At 39.5% G+C, this 22,130-nt stretch overlaps 2 protein-coding genes across 2 annotated transcripts; one reads left to right on the forward strand and one right to left on the reverse strand.

Moving 5' to 3' along the window:
* The first annotated feature begins 3,985 nt into the window (after positions 1–3,985).
* On the forward strand, positions 3,986–5,357 carry LOC116200648. The gene is made up of 3 exons (XM_031531474.1): positions 3,986–4,027; positions 4,153–4,801; positions 5,002–5,357. Exons 1-3 carry the CDS (start codon positions 3,986–3,988, stop codon positions 5,037–5,039), a joined length of 729 nt encoding a protein of 242 aa, XP_031387334.1. The 3' UTR covers positions 5,040–5,357.
* Positions 5,358–18,680: 13,323 nt separating this feature from the next.
* LOC116199018 (probable N-acetyltransferase HLS1-like) lies at positions 18,681–20,607 on the reverse strand. Its single transcript, XM_031529309.1, has 2 exons — positions 20,242–20,607; positions 18,681–19,926 (listed from the first exon to the last, which is right to left on the reverse strand). The coding sequence occupies exons 1-2, from the start codon at positions 20,437–20,439 to the stop codon at positions 18,868–18,870; spliced, it is 1,257 nt and encodes a 418-aa protein (XP_031385169.1). The 5' UTR covers positions 20,440–20,607; the 3' UTR covers positions 18,681–18,867.
* Between the last annotated feature and the right edge of the window lie 1,523 nt (positions 20,608–22,130).

Consider the following 22,130-nt stretch of genomic DNA (forward strand, 5'->3'; position numbering starts at 1 on the left):
TATTTTGATTAAGTTGAAACAAACACAACCTAAGAGAAGACCACTTTATGAGTATTATTTACTGCATCATGGCTTTATGTCAACAGTACCACGAAAAGATAATGATCTAGTGAAGCAGGATTAATGCAACAACACAAGCTAGTTTGGAACTAAGAAATTCCCGGTTCAATTCTCATACTCTTTTATTTTGTTTTCTTAATCTTACACTAAGCTCACATGCCACCCTTATTAAAAAAATAAATAAATCAAGTTTCTTGAGTCAATACGTTGTTGACTTTTCCAATTCCACAATGAAAAAGACGAAGTCTTCTGACTTGCTGAGTCTGCCTGATCAAGTCTTCCAGTAATCAACAAATATTGTGGGCCACATATTCAAACAGTTATAATTTTTAGAAATCGAAGGATCTTATTTCTGAGTTTTGGCAAGCCATTATTCTTTTCTCGTTTCTCTTTTGTATGTGTTGTTAGTCGAAACTATTGCGTTCGGCGTTCCATAGCATCATTCATGAATTAATGCTTACAGGGATGGGGAATGGAATTTCTGAGTCTATGGTAGATCAGGAGATATTTTAATGCCTTGTGGATGGCCGTGAGAGAAAACGAAAAAATTACTATTGGTCAGCTCTAGAAAGAAACTCTGGGTCATTTGAAAGCGAAGTTCAACTGAAAATGCAGAATTCGATTTATATGGGTATATAAATGCTGGACGAACTGATCAATTTTCTTATTGTTTCCTATGTCCAGTTGAGGCTCCGAAGAACATAGGTGAGAGGCTCGGCAAGATGGACTGAAATTTGAATGTGGATCTGTGCACTGTATTGTACAGATGGATCACCGGAGAAGATAATAACATCATTTGCCACTGCTGTTTTTCAAATGTGAGTCACGGGCAGGAATTCTTTCCTCCGAGCTGACCCGGCTCCCTTACTCAGCAAATGTGAGTCAATAATACAACCTGACAAATTCATCTCCTTCCAAACACCAACATTATGAATTAACCCAGCGACTTCACCAGGAACTACCTCAGTGACACAATTCCTCCGGAATGGGGATCCATGGCAAATCTCATAAGCATGTACGCACTCTCTCTCATAAATTAAATGTGCGCACAATAAGCGACAGCGATTTGGCTCATGATCCTTTTAACATAAATCTGCGTAAACAAACGTTGATGCAGCTTCCTTCTTGGAAACCGATTGGCTGGTCCAACCCCGAAGGAGCTTGGAATTATATCAACTCCTGAGAGTTGGTAAGTGATGCCACCATCAGCTACAGATAATCTTCTGCCTGTTTCAGTTCCAACTGCAAAATAATTGAATCTGCATCTTTTTTCCTTTTTCCTTTTTTTTTTTCCTGTTTAGAGGCCAATCAGCTCTCAGGAGACCTTCATGCAGAACACGGAAGATCGTCCTGCCTACAAAGACTGTGTGGCCTCACTGTACCAATTAGTTTCTGCCGTCTAAAGAGGCATGGCATTGCTCCAAAGTTAGTCGAGAGTTTATTGCTGATGGGATCTGTGATACTATCACTTGATTCTTTGCTGACTTTTAAGCACCTAATTGATTAATTAAGTTAACGGAACTTACCACGAGATTACAGTCTTTAGGAATTTATTGATGTCTTCCGTTTGTTCTTGTAGGCAATTTAACTCGAACGATTCTTACGGGATATTGCCACCAACCTTTGCCAATTTAATAGCACTTACGGACATGTGAGGTTCCATTCAAGACCAACAATTCAACTGAGCATAGCTTGCTTGCTATATCTTCAGATTTCCCTTTTTTTTTTTTTTCCATCTGTAACAAATTACATATCCCGTGCGTGATATGCAACCAGCTTTCTGATAACCAGTTCTTGGGAAAGATCCCTGATTTCAGCCAGAGTTGGAAAGATCTTGAGAAGCTGTAAGAGTTTTGGATGCATTACCCTTCAAGTAAGAATAGGCAATACCTATTCAAGTTTGTTTTTAAGTTAATTCAAAATTTGCCATTGACAGTCCCCGAATGTGAATTTTGCAGGGGTGAAAATGAGTCAAGAGATCATCTCCTTTTCAGCTGCAGGTTCACGAGTGCAATATGGAAGAGCCTCTTATGCAGAATAAACAAGGACAGATAGTTCTCAACATGTATTACTGAGCTGCAATGGGTTTTAAGCTTGAAGGGGAAATCGTAGGGTGGCACTTCTCAGAAACTCTTGGAAAAGGACTATTTACAAATACAAGATATGGGCTGAAAGGAATGCAAGAATTTTTCTAGTGAAGTCGACCAAGCCCTGCTGCATTGGTTTAGAGGGTGACTGATTTGCTGCATCTGAAGATCATTTCCATTCCTAGTGTTAGTTTCAAATTTTGCGAATTCAGTTGTTGCCAAGGCTTTAGCTTGCAGTCAGCTGTTTCTCGTTTTATTTGTATGATTTTGGATGAGTGGGTTCCCCTTGTAAATACCGCTTGATCATTAATAAGATTCACCGCTTCTCCAGAAAAAAGGAAAAATTTGGCTTTGACAGAATGAAAAAGGCTGATTCCGACTAGCATGTGAAGTTTGGTGAAATTATCTGATCTGTGAGTTTGGCATTTTAGATCTCTTTTCTCTACCAGTATGAAATCTTTGTGACATAGCGAGCCAATGTCCAGGATGATTGGCGACCAGGACGGGACAAAGATCACATTCTTGCAAATTAGCAATACAAACATAAAACTGTATTTGGGAGTTTTAGGGGAGGGAGAGGAGAGGAGAGGAGAGGAGAGGAGAGGAAATGAAGGGAGAATGCATATGTTATCTGGAAGATTTTAGGGAGGGAGAGGAACGAAAAAGAGAGTTGATGAAACAAAAGTATATTATAAGACAATTATACCTTCATTAATTTTAGTATGTAGTATAAAGTTACCGTTATTTTATTTATATAATAGTAGTGTACATATATTATAACAGTAGTATATACATTACAATATTACCGTTATTATATAAACACTAGTAAATAACAATAGTACAAAGTTTTTTTTTTTTTTTTTTTTGTAAAGAGAGTTGCGTAGAGAAGAGGATAGTAGCAAATAACACACACAATTCCTCCAATTTGAAAGGTTAGGAAACTCTTGACAATTGACAGAAATATAGGAAGAGTATTTCCCTTCAAATCCTTTATTCTCCATTCCATCTCCCTCAAATAAATCTCCCAAACAAAGGAAACACTCTCCCTTCAAATCATCGCCCTCCAAATCCAATTGCCAAACACACCCTAAGATGTTGTGAGTTTCTCCCACCTTGGAAATTATCGAGTCATCTCTAGTCTCATTCATGTTGACAAAACCATGTCCTATGGTTTGCAATCGGCGAATATTCCATGAAATCTGGAAAATTGGAGACAGTTCTCTGAATCCAAGAAAATACTCAGTGACAGATTTGAGAGGACCCAGAAAGTTCTAAATATATGTGTGGGCTCTCATGAGAGACAAGCATTGGAATAGGAATCTCTATTTCTTTTTGAAGGCATTTCTGATCTACGTGGCGCCTAACGTGGTGTAAGGGAAACAAATAACAAAGATCCACTGAGTCAAGGAGAAGAATCATCTTCGAATTGGACACGTCAAATCCCAAATAATTAGAGAAACATTATCGAGTAGATATGATTGTTATAATTCTTTCTTGATACTTTCAACTGTATACTCCACTGTACATTCCATATATATGTATCCTCATTATCCAGTAAAGTTAAGTGAAACCATTCTCCAAAACCTCTAACTTCTATCGTTCTCTTGGTATCAGAGCCAAAGAAGAGACTTCCTGCTTCACTCACATAATGGCCAATGCCAATACCTCCTACCCGTTTCCCTCTAACCTTAATGTGGCGAACTTCGTCACCATTAAGTATAACAAAAACAATTTTCTATTGTGGGAAACACAGATTGTGTCCCTGATCGAAAGTCAGGACCTTGTCGGTTTCCTCACCGGAGAGACTGCAGCACCAGCAGAGACCATTCCAGGTGCCAATGGGGAAAGCTGCCACTCCAAATCCGGATTTCTCATCTTGGGTACGCATCGATTGGCCTGTGAAATCATGGCTCGTTGGGACCCTATCTGAAGAAGTTCTGGGCTTGCAGTTGGTTTAAAAACCACTGCACAGGTATGTAAGGCTCTAAATGAACATTTCGCTTAGCACTCAATTGCACGTGAATTTGATTTACTGAATCAACTCCATCATATTGAGAAAGGAGATCTTTCCCTTAGCAAATATCTCAAAGATTTTAAGTCCATATGTGATCAATTAGTTGCGATTAGGAAGCCTGTTTCAGAAGTCAATAAGGTCTTCTGGCTGCTTGAGGGTCTCGTAGACAAGTATGAGTCCTTCAAGATCCCCACACTCCGTCCACCGATTCCCAACTATGATGATGCTGTCTCACAGCTCAAGGGCTATGAGCTGCGCAACAAATATCTCCTCCGAGCTACCCCCTCTCACTCTGTGGTTTTTGCTGCCCAAGCTCTAGGAGATTTTCGCAATTCCAACAGGGGCCAAGGTGCTCCTCGAGGGAAAGGATCCTCAAACCGTGGTGGCTATTCTCACCAATCAAATCAGCAGAATAACCATTGTGGCTTGAGTCACTCTGGTTCATACAAACCTGGTGTTCCGACATGTCAAATCTGCAAGCGTCCAGGACACACTGCCCTAAAGTGCTATGATCGCTTCAATAACAACTATCAGGCCACTGATATCCCTCAAGCCTTGGTTGTGCTTCATGTCACAGACCCCACTGATGAGGACTGGCATCCTGACACCGGCGCAAATGTCCCTGTTACAAACGACCCAGGTCAGTTAATGGTTGGCGATGGTGATTTACTTCCTATTACATATACTGGGACCGGTCATATTGGGACTTCTTCGAGTTCTCTGCCCTTGAATAATGTCCTATTGGTACCTGACATCAAGAAGAATTTGCTATCTGTATCACAATTAACTGGCGATCACCCCTGCTATTTTGTGTTTGATAATGCTGGTTTTTGTATGAAGGACTCGAAGACACACCGAGTTCTGGTCATGAGAAATAAAGATCAGGGCCTCTACACTGACAGAAGCACTGGATGGGCTGCCTTCTTCTCTAGCAGGAATAAATCTACCTCCATGGACGTGCGGCATCAGCGCTCGGGGAACTCTCATGACCGCATTCTACACCATCTGTGGAAGCAAGGCCAAATTTCTATTTTATAATAGAACTAGTCCCCATCTATGTGAAAGATGCCAGCTTAGTAAAAGTTCGAAACTGTCGTTCTCTCGCAGTAATTCAATGAGCTCTTTCCTATTGCAAAAAATACATTGTGACCTATGGGGACCTGCCCCTATTTCATCTATTCAAGGTTTCTGTTACTATGCCATTCTTGTGAATGATTTTTCCCATTATTGTTGGCTTTATCCTCTTACACGGAAATCGGACTTTTCCGGAATATTCATTTCATTCCAAAAGATGGTTGAGAATCAATTTGATCATAAAATTAAAGCTTTCCAATCCGATGGTGGAGGAGAATTTACTGGGGCGAATTTTCAGGCTCATCTAACTATTTGTGGCATCTTGTATCATGTCCCGGCACGCCTGAACAGAATGGCATGGCTGAAAGTCGACACCGTCAAATGGTTGAGATGGATCTTGCAATGATGTTTGATGCTTCAGTGCCTTTGTTTTATTGGGTTGAAGCCTTTATGACGGTTGTCTTTATTATTAATGGCTGCCATCGACCTTCTTGTTTATGAAGAGCCCGTATATCCTCCTGTTTCATAAGAAACCCGATTACACTTTACTTCGTGCCTTTGGCTCTCGGTGTCGTCCTTATCTCCGCAATTATTCGGCAAATAAGTTTGAACCGCGTTCACTACCATGTGTGTTCTTAGGGTACAGTGAGAAGAACAAAGGCTATCGTTGCTCGCATCTCTCTAATGGTTGGGTCTATATATCTCTTCATGTTATATTTGACGAATCGTGCTTCCCGTTCAGGAACTCTTCCCAGGAAGCAAACTTTGTCTCGGGGGGAGTCTTCCATTTGGGATACCACTCGAGAATGGGCTCCACTTTTCAATTCTGAAGCTAGCCAATCTACTGGGTCATTTCCCTCCCGGTGCATCAGCTGCTGTCTCGTCTGATCAACTGCCTTCTCCCGGTGCAACAGCAGCTGTACCAAACATGTCGCCTTCTCCTGGCCTAATTTCTGCTGGATCCTCGACTGCCACTTCCATTGACAACCTACATTCCTCTGATTCTGCTGTGCACACTGGTCTTCCGCCACCACAATTGCCCCCTGAAGTTCTTGTTAATGCTGAAACAACTCTGTCTGCTCCTCCTGCTGTGCCACACGGTTCTTGTTCTCAAGCGTCTCCACTCTCGATGCATCCAATGATCACCCGAGCCAAGGCTGGTATCACCAAGCCTAATCCCAAGTATGCCCATCTTTTTGTCTCGGGTAGCGCTGCTGAACCTCGAAGTGTCAAGGGAGCTCTTAAACATTCTGGCTGGATAAATGCTATGCTGGAGGAACTACAAGCACTCTAGAAAAATAACACCTGGGAACTTGTTCCACGAGCTCCCAAGAGGAACGTGCTTGGCTGTAAGTGGGACTTTAAGACCAAACTCAACGCGGATGGCACTTTAGATCGTCTTAAAGCCCGGTTAGTCGCTAAAGGTTTTCACCAAGAGGAGGGGGTCGATTTCTTTGAAACTTTCAGCCTGGTAGTCAAACCGGCCCCTATGCTAATTGTTCTCACTCTGGCTGATGTTTGGAATTGGCCCGTTCAGCAACTTGATGTTAAAAACGCCTTCTTGCATGGCGATCTTGATGTACCTGTATATATGGAGCAACCACCAGGCTTTCGTGATGATGCACGTCCTGGTCATGTTTGTCTCTTGAGGCGAGCCCTTTATGGACTCAAACAGGCACCGGAGACCTGGTTCGAGCGGTTCAGTGATTTTCTCACTCAATATGGCTTTCTTTGCATCTCAGCTGATTCTTCTCTGTTTGTGTTTCATCAAGAGCATCACATTAAAGTTCTCCTTTTATATGTTGATGACATTGTCGTGACAGGGGATTCGGCTTCCTTACTTGCTGACCTTATTATAGCTCTTGGTCATGCCTTTTCGATGAAGGACCTTGGACCACTGCACTGCTTCTTGGGTGTTGAGGTCACCCTACACCTGCTGGTCTTTTCCTTTCACGCAAGAAATATGCATGTGATGTACTTGTTCGTGCCTCTATGGGACAGTGCAAGGCTATCGCCACCCCCATCGCTCTCAAACAGCCATTAACCAAGTCTGATGACCAGGCCTACCCTGATCCGTCTTACTGTCAGAGAATTGTTGGTGCTTTGCAATATTTAATTCTCACTCGGCCGGACATCTCTTACTCTGTTAATGTAGTTTGTCCACAGATTCATTTTCCTACCATGGCTGATTTTCTGCGAGTTAAAAGTATTCTTCGTTACATTCGGGGTTCTTTGGACTTTGGTCTTCGTATCCTATCTACTAGTGGGCTGAACCTTCATGCTTTTGCCGATGCCGATTGGGTTGGATGCAAGGAGACACGTCGTTCAACAACAGGCCTTTGTGCCTTTGTCGGAGCTAACCGTGTTTCCTGGGGAACAAAGAAGCAGCAGACCGTTGCACGTTCTACAGCCGAAGCTGAGCCGAGCACTTGCTGTTGCTGCCGTTGAGCTCACATGGATTTCTTATATTCACGATGCAATGCCCACAAGCGATATTGTGACTGCAATTCACGATATCTCCTCACTAGAATCCAATCCAATCCAAAATAATATAAAATGTTGTATGCGCGCCTAATATAAGGACTCAAATAGATCTTTCTACATATATATCTACAAAGACATACCCGCCCTATAGGAGCAATTATTAATCAGATTAATAATTCTTCCAAGTGTCAAGTGGGCTTGCAGACTACGTACGAAAGTCAAATTGACCAAGTCATTCAAATGCATTTAACAAATTAAATGGACAAATTAATTATTATATTTTTTATTAGTAAATGAAATTTAATTTACACAACAATATCCCTGACATTAATCAATATCGTCGTCACAGAACTTCTAGAGAGGGAAATAACAAGGAGGAGGATTTTATCGTGGATGATGGATAATGAGTTGATGATGTGATGCCGATGCATGTTGAACTACCTCATTATTCTCAAAGGAAAGAGCAGCCCTCCGATCCGAGACAACCAGGGACCTGACTTAAAGATGTGTGACCCATAAATCGTTTTTTGAGGTGATAGAAGAGTGTGTATAGAACCTAGCTAGTAGATTCAATTATTTTCACTAATAAAGCATGATGTCATATATTGGAATCCCACCATTACCAGTAGTTGGAAAATCATACTGCACTTTCATTAATTCCAGGATCACACATATCTTCTGTTATCACAGAAGCTTTGGAGAAAGATGAGATGAGGATCTTATCATATGTCCAACCAACGGTCCAGCCCAGTCCAGTTGCAAGACGTACGGACAGGTTCTCCTGTATGTCTAGTTGCACGTCCGCTGAGTACTATATAGTATGATGGTTAAATGGGCCATAGTTGACATTCGGCCCAGCAAAAGATATGGGCCAGGTGTCTTCCAAGGTACGGCTTCTTCAGCAAATAGATAATGGGCCGAGAGAACCTCTCAGAGGCCCATACTTATCGGGCTAGTGTTTCTGGACTGCCTATGGATTGGGGGTTCGTCCTATAGCTAGTTTAACTATATATAAACTGGGTACCCATTATTTATTCTATTCTTACATTATATATTTCTTCTTTCTTTTCGCCGATGAGACTACCGGACGGGCATTCTAGCTTACTCTAACTCTGACTGAGAATAATCGCGGTTCGGGTATCGGCTTGGCCCTTGGCACTTCGTTTTCTTTTGGTAAATGTTGTTTGTGTGAACATTATTAGAAGCACACTCAACCCATTTCACTTTGCTCATGTGATTTGATTATCGATCAATCACGACTAACCTAGTTATATAGTTTCGTTATGTGCAGATGTTATAATTATCTTACATACATATATATATATATATATATATATATATATATGTTGGAAAGGAATGTGCTCGACCAAATGATAACGCAACGATTAATCTTCCTCCCCTACTATTGTAATCGAGATAAGAACCAATCAAATCAACCAACAAGCGGTAAAGAAAGAACACCAAGAATTTTACGTGGAAAATCCCGATGTGGGGAAAAATTACGGGACCAACTCCGAATCAACGATCTACTATCAATGAAGGTTATACAATGTTTTTCATCAAGGGTAAACCCTTGGATCACCAAACTCAAGAGAAACACTCTCTTGGATCACCAAAACATTAAATTCGTCACCCACACCGGGTGGTTTACAAAGTCAGCTGAAATAGCACCTACAGAGCTCAAATAGGAATTTTGACCGTTCAAAACTTAGCCCCACATGTCGTGAAGCTGCTACCAAAATTTCGTCTCAATCGGAGTTCGTTTGATGTCCCGATCGAGGTTTGATCTCCAGCTGCACGCTGGAAAAACAGCTTTGCTGCTCTTTGTATTTTGCTGCTTTGTACTGCTAATCAGATCTAAATTCTGCCGCCTCTTGCTGAAAAATAAAAGTGGGTTCTTGGGCCTATTAAAGCCCGATAAAAGCCCAACTTCCTCCAAATTGGAGGGATACCCAACAAACTCCCCCTCCCGACTATTTGGAGGCTTCGAGCATACCGGCTATACTTCAGCAAACATGGAGTTTCTCCCTAGCGAGAGGTTTTGCCATCATATCAGCTCCATTCTCGTCAGTGTGCACTTTGTCTAATTTCACCAACTTAGACTCCAACACATCTTTAATCCAATGAAACTTCATATCGATATGTTTCGACCTCGAATGGAAAGTGAGATTTTTACAAAGATGAATGACGCTTTGGCTATCAGAGTGCAGAACATACCTTTCTTGCTTCGAGCTCAACTCTTGCAAAAACTTTTGCAACCACAACATCTCATTGCAACCTTTGGTCACCGCAATGTATTCGACTTCCATTGTAGACAAAGCGAGGCATTTTTGAAACCTTGATTGCAATGAGATAGCTCCCCCTGCAAAAATCATCAAGTATCCCGAAGTGGATTTCCGGGAATCGATATCTCCAACCATATCCGCATTCGTGTAGCCCACTAACTCCGGCTTACCAGTGCCAAAGTGTAAACACACTTTGGATGTTCCTCTGAGATACCTCAGGATCCACTTAACCGCATTCCAATGCTCTTTCCTCGGATTGGAGAGAAAACGACTAACTACACCAACATAATGAGCGATATCTGGCCTTATACAGACCATGGTATACATTAAATTTCCTACAGTTGATGAGTAAGGAACTTTCTTAATCTCTTCTTTCTCATTTTCACTTGTAGGACATTGCTTCGAGCTAAGTTTGAAATGAGAATCAAGTGGTAATGAAACTGGTTTAGCATTACCCATGTTGAACCGATCCAAAACCTTCTCAATGTACTTCTCTTGATAAAGCCAAAGTTTTCCACTCGATATATCACAAGAAATATGCATCATAAGAATCTGCTTTGCCGGTCCCAAATCCTTCATTGCAAAGGACTTGCTAAGCTCTTTTTTCAACTCTGCAATATTGCTCATATCATGACTAACAAGCAACATATCATCCACATATAATAGTATAATGATAAAATCACCATCCGAGAATTGTTTTACGAACGCAAAATGATCTGAAGTTGTCCGTGTGTAGTCATGGCTCAACATGAAAGAGTCAAACTTTTTGTACCACTGTTAAGGTGATTGCTTAAGCCCATACAAGCTCTTCCTCAGCTTGCACACCAAATGCTCCTTACCTTTAACTCGGAATCCTTCAGGCTGCTCCATATATATTTCTTCCTCCAAGTCACCATGTTGGAAAACTGTTTTTATATCGAGCTGCTCAATCTCCAAATTCAGACTAGCTACTAGTGCGAGAACAACTCGGATAGATGACATCTTGACAACGGGCGAGAAGATCTCATCGAAGTCAACTCTTTTTTCTGGTTGAAGCCTTTCACCACTAGTCGAGCTTTGTATCGAGGTTGTGAGTTCTCTGTCTTCAACCTATAGACCCATTTGTTCTTCAATGCTCTCTTACCTTGCGGTAGCTTCACTAGGTCATACATGTGATTCTCAAACAATGAGTTCATCTCTTCATTCATCGCCTTCAACCAGTGCTCCTTGTGCTCATGAGCCACAGCTTCATCATAGCACTCTAGTTCTCCCCCGTCTGTCAGTAACACATATTCATGAGGTAGATATCTTGTAGAGGGTTGTCTTACTTTGTCAGATCATCTAGGTAGATTATCTGCAGGCTCTAACTACAACTGTGAGCTTGTATCATCCTCAGTCACATCATCATCTACTTGAGGAATCTCACCCCTAGTCATGGTTTCTTTATTCTTACCAGGTACCTCTTCTACTCGATGTTCTACATCAACTGGTATAGGTATATAGATCTCGTGAGGATTGCTTAGTTTGGCATTCTCTAACTTCTGCAAATCCTCGATTATCTGGTATCAAAGAGTACAACATCCCTGCTCCTGATGATTTTCTTGCTATGAAGGTCCCAAAACCTGTACCTGAACTCTTCATGTGCATAACCCAAGAAGATGCAATGTTTTGCCTTGGCATCGAGCTTCGATCTTTCATCTCAAGGAATGTGAACAGATGCCCTCCACTCGAAGACTCTGAGATGCTTGTACGATACTTCCTTGCCGATTCACACCTGCTGGGGTACATCTCCATCAAGTGCAACTGACGGTGTAAAATTAATAAGATCAATCGCTGTCCTCATCGCCTCGCCCCAAAAGGACTTAGACAGTTTCGCCTGAGAAATCATACAACGAACCCTCTCAACAATTGTGCGGTTCATCCTCTCTGCAAGCCCATTCTGCTGTGGTGTTTTCGGTATCGTCTTCTCAAGTTTGATCCCATGAGTCATACAATAGTTCTCGAAATGACCCATGTACTCACCACCATTATCAACTCTGACACATTTCAGCTTCATGCCCATTTCTCTTTCTACTGCTACATGGAAGTTCTTGAAAATTTCAGTCACCTAATCTTTAGTTCTCATAGGATAAGTCCAAACCTTCCTGAAGTGATCATCTATAAAGGTCACAAAATAGAGAGCACCTCCAAGAGATCTATCCGACAAGAAACAAACATCAGTATGCACAAGATCAAGTATATGATCGCATCTAGAGGGACGACTTATAACAAAAGAAACTCTCATATGCTTACCAGCTAAACAATGATCACAAGCGCTCAAGTGCATACCTTTAACGGGCAAATACTGCTTTCTAGCAAGAATTTGAATACCTTTCTCGCTGATATGCCTAAGTCTCTTGTGCCATAGCTCGATAGGACAATCTTCAGCAACATTAACCTGACCGTAATTATGCCTGGCACACAGCTTGTAGAGAGTCTCGGTCTTTTGACCCCGTGCCACAATCGTCGAACCCTTGGAGAGCTTCCATTTCTCATTGCTAAATTCGTTACTGTAGCTTTCATCATCAAGCTGACCCCTCGAGATTAGATTAAGGCGAATTTCTAGAACATGCCTCACCTTTTTTAGAAGCAACTTGCAGCCAAGCTCGGTCTCTAGACAGACATCTCACAAATATCGACAATCTTGCATGACTGTTCATTCCCCATTCTCACATAACCATAGTCCCCGGTAGTGTAAGATGAGAAGAAATCCCGATGACATGAAACGAGGCACATGTATTTGCAACCCAGATAGAATCCTGACACGTGAAATTCACATAGGCTTCATCATAAACGATGTAGGTCTCTCCATCGAGTGCCACTGCTGCAGTATCATCTTCTTCATTCTTGCTCTCATCGTTGCCATTTTGATTCCTCTTCAGAGCTCTACACTCATTTTTGTAGTGTCCCTCTTTTCTGTAGTGATAGCAAGTGACCCATTTCCCCGTCTTTGACTTTGATCTACCACTCGATTATCATGTGAGTTACCATGCTTGGAAGAGGAATTTCTGCTTTGATTTCTCCCTTGTTGTTCAGTAACCAAAGCTTCAGATCGAATGGAAATCCCAGAGCTTTTCTTTCTAGTCTCCTCATTAAATAAACTTTCTATCATCATGGCCAACGATAGCTTCCCATTTAGTGCAGAATTGCTCAATGCAACCACAAGTATGTTCCAGTTATCCGGTAGAGTCCCTAAAAGTAGACAAGTCTACAACTCATCAAGTAGTATTATCTCCAAGTTCGTCAACTGGTTAACAATATCCTGGAAATTACTCATGTGCACAACCATATCACCTCCATCATGGTAACGAAGATGAACTAGCTTCTTCACGAGAAAGGCCTTATTTTGCGGCGTCTTCCTCGTATAGAGATTTGTCAACTTATCACATAAAGCTTTCGCATTTGTCTCATGAGCAACATGATGATAAATACTATTGTCTATCCACTGCAGAATTAAACCGATAGTCTTCCGATTTGTGCGTTCCCAAGCCTTATCATCTTTATCTTTTGGTTTCGCAGAATCCCCTTCAATGGGATCATACAAGTCCCTGCAAAATAGAAGAGCCTCCATCCGAGACTTCCATATAGAGTAGTTGGTTGCATTCAACTTGAACATAGATCCCGTAGACTCCTCCATCTCGAAAACAACGAAAAACTCAAACTTTTCAAAACCGAGGCTCTGATACCACTTGTTGGGAAAGGATGTGCTCAACCAAATGATAATGCAACGATTAATTTCCCCCCTACTAGTGTAATCGAAATAATAACCAATCAAATCAACCAACAAGCATTAAAGAAAAGAACATCAAGAATTTTACGTGGAAAACCCCGATATGGAGAAAAACCACAGGACCAACTCTGAATTAACGATTCATTATCAATGAAGGTTATACAATGTTTTTCATCAAGGGTAAACCCTTGGATCACCAAACTCAAGAGAAATACTCTCTTGGATCACCCAAACATCAAATTCATCACCCACACCGGGTAGTTTACAAAGTCAGCTGAAACAACACCTACAGAGCTCAAATAGGAATTCTGACCGTTTAGAACTTAGCTCCACGTGTCATGAAGTTGCTACCAAAATTTCGTCTCAATCAGAGTTTGTTTGACGTCCCGATCGAGATTTGATCTCTAGTTGCGCGCTGGAAAAACAACTCTGTTGCTCTTTGTATTTTGCTGCTCTGTACTGCTAATCAGATCTAAATTCTGCCGCCTCTTACTGAAAAATAAAACATAATAAAAGTGAGTTCTTGGGCCTATTAAAGTCCGATAAAAGTCCAACACGATTTGAGCCAAATTTTCTCCAAATTGAAGGGATACCCAACAATATATATTATATGCATTCATTTATCGAGAATATTATTCCATATATATAATAATTTCAGTGGAATTGGCGGTATGTATATCTTATAATGAATGTGAACTGTTGCAGCACCAATATTACATAAGGCTTTTCGATATGATAAGGGTTTTGTGTTTGTACATAGAAGAGAGAGATGGCGGCAAGATCCGTCCTTTCAGTCGTGGAGTCGAGGATTAACAACGACGGCCGCCTTGTCCCCTTCTATTACATTTTAACCATTAATGATCCGTTTGATTTTACAATTATATTTTTAAAATTTTAATTCTAACTTTAACTCTACTCACTATACAATAAAATTTAACAATACAATTATTACTTTTATTATTTTCTTTAATTTTTTTAACCATTTAATTTAATTTTTAATATTAAATTCTATCAACTATTAATTATTTTTTTCCACAATTAAACAATACAATCATTACTTTTTCTCAACTATTCATTACTTTTTCACACTTTTTCTCATAATTTAACAACACAATCATTACAACTCAAATTAAAATCAAAACTCAACTCTATTTAACTCTAAAACCAAACATACCGTAATAATTCATAAAACGGAGACATATGTACAAGGACAGGCGAATAGGTTATAACCCCAATAAGAAATTTTTTTTGCACGTGCTCATGTTATATTGTCTCCTCACGTATTTTAAACACAGGCTTTGCCTGTGCATATATATATATGTGTGTGTGTGTGATGGTAATTACATTATCCAGCAAAAGAATTACATTATTGCGCATATGCTTATGAACAAGAAGCCAGCAGATTATTATTCACTGTCAATAAGATTGGACACAAAATGAAGTTGAAATAATAATTAAAAAAAGGGTGTAGAGCAGTGACCTCACATGGTAATCAAAAGATTTCATGCTCGATAGTCGTAGTAAAATTACTCGTACCCTTTTATTAGGATCGGCGAAAATTGGCCCAGCCCAAAAGCCCGATCCAGCAAATCTTCGGCCGGCCCGAAAGCCCACTTGTTTTATATATATATATATATATATATATATTTGTACAAATTGAACCCTATACGACCACAAGTGACAATAAAATCCCATACATGTTTTAGACTTGGACTTCTTGAGATTGAATTTCTTCTTTCGGGGTGATGAGACTATGTTTAAGCCTTTGTATGATTAAATATTCATCTACACTTAAATGTATTGATCGCAATTTCGAACCAATGAGCCGGCTGGACCACCCGTTAATCTTGAAGGGTCGAGCCTATGCTTGAGTTTCACGGCCCTATATTATTTTGGGCCGGGCCGGGCCGGGTCGACCCATTTTCCTAGCCCTACCTTTTATTAGCTATTATCTGTTATAACTGTATATATATGTGTGTGTGCGCGCGCTATGTAGTGATATGCAATCAGAACCCAAGATTTATAAGATATAAAAGATGCTTTTCTAATAAACTTTTGGGGGGTGTGTGTGTATGCAATTTAGTGCGAGCTAGCATTTGTAAAATGACAAGTTCTAATTCGAAGTTAGGTCATTATGTGCTAATTAATTGCACTCATGATTAGAGCTATTGATTCATATAGACCACTCATTATTGATCACAACCACCACCACCACCATTGATCACCACTAAGAATAGCATTCCATGCCGGCGTGCACCACCTCCCACTCCAAATTCCCCTCAAAAAATGACAAACTTTAAATTACAACACGCGAATCCAACTTAATAATATATCAAAACTGAAAAGAATATACCGAGAAACGGAGATGACAAAGAGGAAAAAAGAAAAGAGAGATAGAAAAAATAATATATGTGAATTAATGAATTTTTTCTTTTATTTTTTATTAATATTTCGAGGTGTTTTCAACTGCTAATATATATTAAGATTAATACGAGTGTTCTCAGGCTTTTCCATGGTCGATCTTTTGATTGGCTCCTTGCTCAGGTACTTCACATCCCTTTCACATACGCATATCGTACTCCATTAACTACATATAAATTATATATGATAAGTATGTATTAGAAATGTGGGTCAAGCTTTATCATGTCGCCACCTTGTCTTCACTGTATATCTTAGTCGTACATTGTATATTGATTATCACCAACATGACAGGCCGACCCTCATCAGTTCTATTTTGTTTTTAATATTTAATAAGACCCTATATTATATATATATATATGTATGTATGTATATATAGCTTAGCTATACCATTTATAATTAGCAAGCGTCGCCTCCTCAAATTGAAGCTTACCAATTCTTTTAATTGGGTGAATTAATTGAAGCTTCCTAATTTTAAATTTGGACATTTGGGATGAATATTTTGGAGTCAAAAGATGCACGTGATTTAATTATATTTAGAGAGCTTCAGCGCTAGATGAGGGCAGGGCTCCACACCATCTTGTGTTCTCGCTAGCTAGCTAGGGTCATGCATGCATGTGGATGGGGCTAAATATATATCTCACCGCCCAATACTAGTGGATGGGGCAATTCATAAGTCCTCGATAAACATCTATCAATGGAGACGGTCTCTCATGTTCACATAGATATAAATATTAATTAATATATATGTTATATTTGTATCGCGAAATAGGACGAGTAAAATAAGAAACAAACTCGATACTATTGTATCCAGAATTGGCTCCTCACCGAAAAGCGATTAAGAAATGCAATGATATAATTATATGAACTTGGAGCTAAAATGTCTCGGTCCTTGATGGAAGATTGGTCCCGCATGCATTGTTTTGCTTTTATTTGTTTTAAAAGTATTAGCATACGGAGTCCTAAATTTAAGAGGTCTCCAATACGATACTTTGTCTGTTACATTATTTGTGTCATTTTATTTGTTATTAAAATTTCTATGTCATTGTATCATATCAAAGGACCTCTTTTATAATAAAAAAAAAGAAGCATCCAACCTAATTTATGACCAAGAAAGTACTCTTAATAAAATTAATATGATAATCAAACATGTAGCTTTTAAATTTTCTTCTTCTTTTTTTCATTTTTTTTCCTTTTACTAATGCGTATAACATCATAGTATAACGTCTGAAGAGGTGTAATATTTGCCTGCGTGAAGGAAAAAGAATTTGAAATTATCGCCAGTGTACATATATATATATATATATATATATCTATATATGTGTGTGTGTGTCCATATATATCGATCTCAGTTGTAGCATAATAGTATATTATCCAAGAAGAAACGCCAAGATCGGGAACCCCGACAGGATGTACCATTAATAAAGGTTCATGTTAGGCCAGAGAGGAGAGATTATTTTGGACCACTTGCATTGGGGGCCGGCGGCAGAGGCAAAGGGATCCTTCCCTTGACTGGTCGAAATCAAATGTCGATGCATGCTAGGAGCAGCATGATATGTATATATATATATATATATATATATATATTATATCGACAAATTGAATTGAAGTTCCCTTACAAGGACGATGTCGAGCGATGGTGGCACCTAATTAAGGAAAATCTTTAGAGATTCTCTCCTTTTATCATCTATCATATCATCCCATCCCCACTCGCCGAAAGAAACAAGAGATGAATTAGCCCCACACCTCCACCCCTTGAGGTCGATCTTTCTGATCATTTAAATTTACTTATAGCAAAACACGCATATCCCACGTGCTGACACAAATTAATCTCAAACTCAATCTCAATCGGTTCAAAATCTAATTTCCAATTGAATACTACTACAGTGCGCACCACAATTAGTTAATGAGATTGCTGAAAATGATATATATTAATTCTGTGTGGCTCCTGCATGCATGAACCAGATACCCAAGTTTTTTTTTTTTTGGGTCAAATGGAGGCATTTAGAAGAAAATGGAATCAAAAACCTCTTAATTTCAGATAGACGTCTTGTGTCACTGAATCTCGAACCTTTTATCATATACCTGGGGTTAATTCCTAAAGTGAGTATTCTTGTACTCGATCGTTCTAGGGGCCCAGCAAGTGCCAAGCTGCAGCCGAGAACAATAATACAGAGTCGAATGTTGTGTGGGGTAATAATATCTAAAGGATCAAATTTCCAGCATTCACCGAGAGGTGCCATAATATATATATACACATATATATATGTGTGTGTGTGTATGATCCCTTTGTACAATTTATATATATATGGTTCACTTTTGAACTTTTTTGGTTTCTAAGAGGTTAATTATATTTACATATATATGGATACGTACCCCATTGATAAACATATCTAATGTTATATATTTGACCGACAGAGATAATTGATTGAATGTTTGTTTTGTATATATATATATATATATGATTGAAATATTTATTTATTTTTTCGGTTATAAAGGAAATTCTAGACCTAATATAATGAAAGAGAAATTATAAAATAACTATTAAATGGACACGCATAGTTTCATTAGGTGTCGAACATGCGACCTCTACATAAAACAAATACGTATATGATATATTTACTCTGACATACATAAAATAACTCTGTGTTATGGTCAGCACTAGGTATAATTAAACATCATATTTGTCTGTCATACTCATACCTCTCTGGGGTCTACAAAAAGAGGTGCAGTTGGAGGTGTAGTCGTCAACTGATGGAGGTTGCCTCTCTCCTTACCCCTCATGGCCTTTATGCACCAAAGATCCTCCGGGCATGAGAGTAACTTCCAGTGGGGTATGTGAACCCTAATCCTGTCACCACTTCCAACCTCCGTGACGATAGCCTTGCAATCCTTGGACGATGATTTCGTAGCCATGTTGTGCACGAATCGGCACAAGTTCCTTACAAGCTTCCCCGACCGTGTCCCTTCGCTGTGAAGCCCATATATGAAGTAGAACCCGAACGGGCTGAAGAAATCGGGTATCGAAGGAACTTTAAAGCATGGGAGGAACCTGTCCATCAGTTTTGAACTCTTCGTGTAGATCATGCACGATAACGGCGCATTCCCTAGCCTTAGCTTGAACAGCTCCCCGCTATTCCACACACTCAGCATGGCCCAGTTACTCGGGCCGTATCGACCATTATCACTAAAACCTGTGCTATTATTGATACTACTACTACTATTGCTATTATTATTGTAATTGTTATTATTACTATTACTCTTCCAGGGATCAGTCTTGTAGTACGCAACCCATGTCCCCAGGCTAAGCTTATTATTTAGTATTGTGTCGATGTCATGAGGGAAGAACTCGGCTGAGCCTAGACATCTCTTGTACATTGGCACTGCATCCTCAGGCGTCAGCTTCTTGATCTCAATGCTGGAAGATATGCGAAGGCGCCGGAACTGGTTGACAGGGTTCACAAGGATCGAGGGGGAGCGAAACTGGGTATAACCGAGCCGGTCCACGAAGAGCTGGACAGAGGCCTCATTGTCCTTCTCCGTGGCCATGTAGGCATATTCCACCCCGTTGGACACGAACCAGTCCTCGAGTGAGCAAACTAGACTAGAACCTATCCGTTTTCGTCGATAGGTCGGGGCAACTCGCAATCCGAGTACATAGCCCACCTTGGCCATATCCCTGGGGGAAATTTGGATGGTGACAACCTTTATGGAACCCTGAATGACTCCGACCAACTCGTTGTCCATCTCCGCCACCTAAACAATAATGTAGTTATATTGAGATACGTACTTCCGTCATGATCAATAAATAGTCATAAATATATATGAACTCTTTTTTTTTCGGTTGAATATATATAAACTCTTTTACTTAGTACTTGGACGAGACAATCTAGAAAAGCTAGGGAAGGAATAACATCACCTATTGAGCAATCATCAAAAAGTAACGCGCGTGTATATATATATATATATATCAGAGCAAACAAAAAACAATAGCAGATATACATATACACATGTTATGTATATGCAAGGAAATAGAGATATATATATATATATATATGTATATGGACGTACAAGCATCTCGTAAACTGGACTGTTGCGTATACGGCAAATTGGGTCTCCCAAAGTATCCGTGTAGAGGAAACCTCTCCCAGCTGGCCCTACCTCGCAACGTCTTACGAGATCTTCAACCCGAGCACAGTCTTTGTCCTCATCGTAACTTCGTATCACAACATGCTTGCTATTAATAACATTACCCTTATGGTCTTGCATTACGATTCGATCAGTATAAACTGAACCCGAATAAAATTGCACTTGCACCAAATATATAGAATACAGAGAGAGAGAGAGAGAGAGAGAGAGAGAGAGAGGGACGGACGGATGATAGAAGAAAGGAAAAAGGGCAGGTGGCTGGCTTAGCTAATAATAATGTGAGGAGTGGGCACTTGGGTTTGGGAATACTTTGGGGGGGTTATGATTTATATATATACAGAGAGAGAGAGAGAGAGGTGGAATGTTCTCTTCCTTTGTCTTCTATCTATGAGTAATCGACATCAAACACCTTAATAGGCTTTTTTAGCAATAATAATGGGACAAAAGGTTGTTAATGATGGAATTTGAGTGTGTGCATGTTTTGTCTCCTTTTGCTTTTTTGGCCCATATCGATCGCATCATGTGATTTTCTTTTTTTTTGCTCGGGTATCGCATCATAATGAAATTAATCAATCATAATTTAGATTAGGTTACTGATCGAATGTATTTATTGAGATTATATTTGTGTAGAAATTAATTAATCCAACGTTAATATCACCTCAGCCTCAAGCCACGACTGCACCCCCGCTTATGTGTTTTGTTGGCCGACCCCTATTCGTTTGCCCAATCACACATACTAATTATTTTATTTTTTTAGGTGGATATAACTTTTTTTTTTCCGTAGAACATACTAATTAATTCTAAAAAATAATAATAACACATCTCCATTATCTTTATCGTTAATGTATTTATATATAGTCATAATCATAAAAGTAAAAGATCACTCCACCAAGAAAAGAAAAGTAAATGATCACATATTCAGCTCTATGTTCCAAAATGTAAAACTGGAAATTAATAATAATGTGTGCGTAGTCATGCATCTTATCTTATTAACTAGTTAATATTGGTATAACGCAATGGCGCACGCCTTTACCTGTTGATTTGGAGGTCGCATGTTCAATGCCTAGTGAGGCTACCTATATCTCTTTATTAGTTATTTAGGATTTTTTTCATTATATTAGGATTTGAATTTCCTTTATAACCAAAAAAAAAAAACTAGTTAGCATTGGATCGAAGTCTCGAGAATTAATCAAGGCATACGTCAGAGGAGCTAGCTCACACAGGAAATTGGTGAATATGGATCTGTATTCATGAGTTCAAGATAACGAAACAATATATACGTGTGGGAAAATTAATGGTTGAAGTCACATTAATATAGTCTGCACTCATAAGCACGTATTGGTGGCTTTATTTAACAATATCTCTTGTAATCAGAATCTGAGTTAGATTAAGTACTTCTAGCTAGATATTTTGTACTTACAGGATCTAACCAGTTAAACAATCAATTAATATTAGATAATAAAAATAATCAATTTGATGAGTCCAGAGATCGATTCGATCATGAGGTGTGGCTGGATTACGTGTGCGCTCCACGTAGCTAGCTAAGCATGCATGGTGTCAGCATATATATGATTAGCAGAGCACTGGGACTTAATTTATTAACTGATTATTAGTTTATATATTTGATAATAGCTTTCATTCACGAGCTTTAATTTAGTTGTATTTAATAATCAGTTCTTAATTTTTTCGGTGTACTAATAATTAGTTCTTTAATAGGAGAAGTCCTTTTTTTTTTCTAAATAAAATGGTGGGCAGTAGTGATAGCAACATTACCATCCATCGCTACGTAATGTTTGGGCTTTTGTATTCAA

The sequence above is a fragment of the Punica granatum genome, chromosome 3 (assembly GCF_007655135.1).
Source record: "Punica granatum isolate Tunisia-2019 chromosome 3, ASM765513v2, whole genome shotgun sequence".
Taxonomy (NCBI): domain Eukaryota; kingdom Viridiplantae; phylum Streptophyta; class Magnoliopsida; order Myrtales; family Lythraceae; genus Punica; species Punica granatum.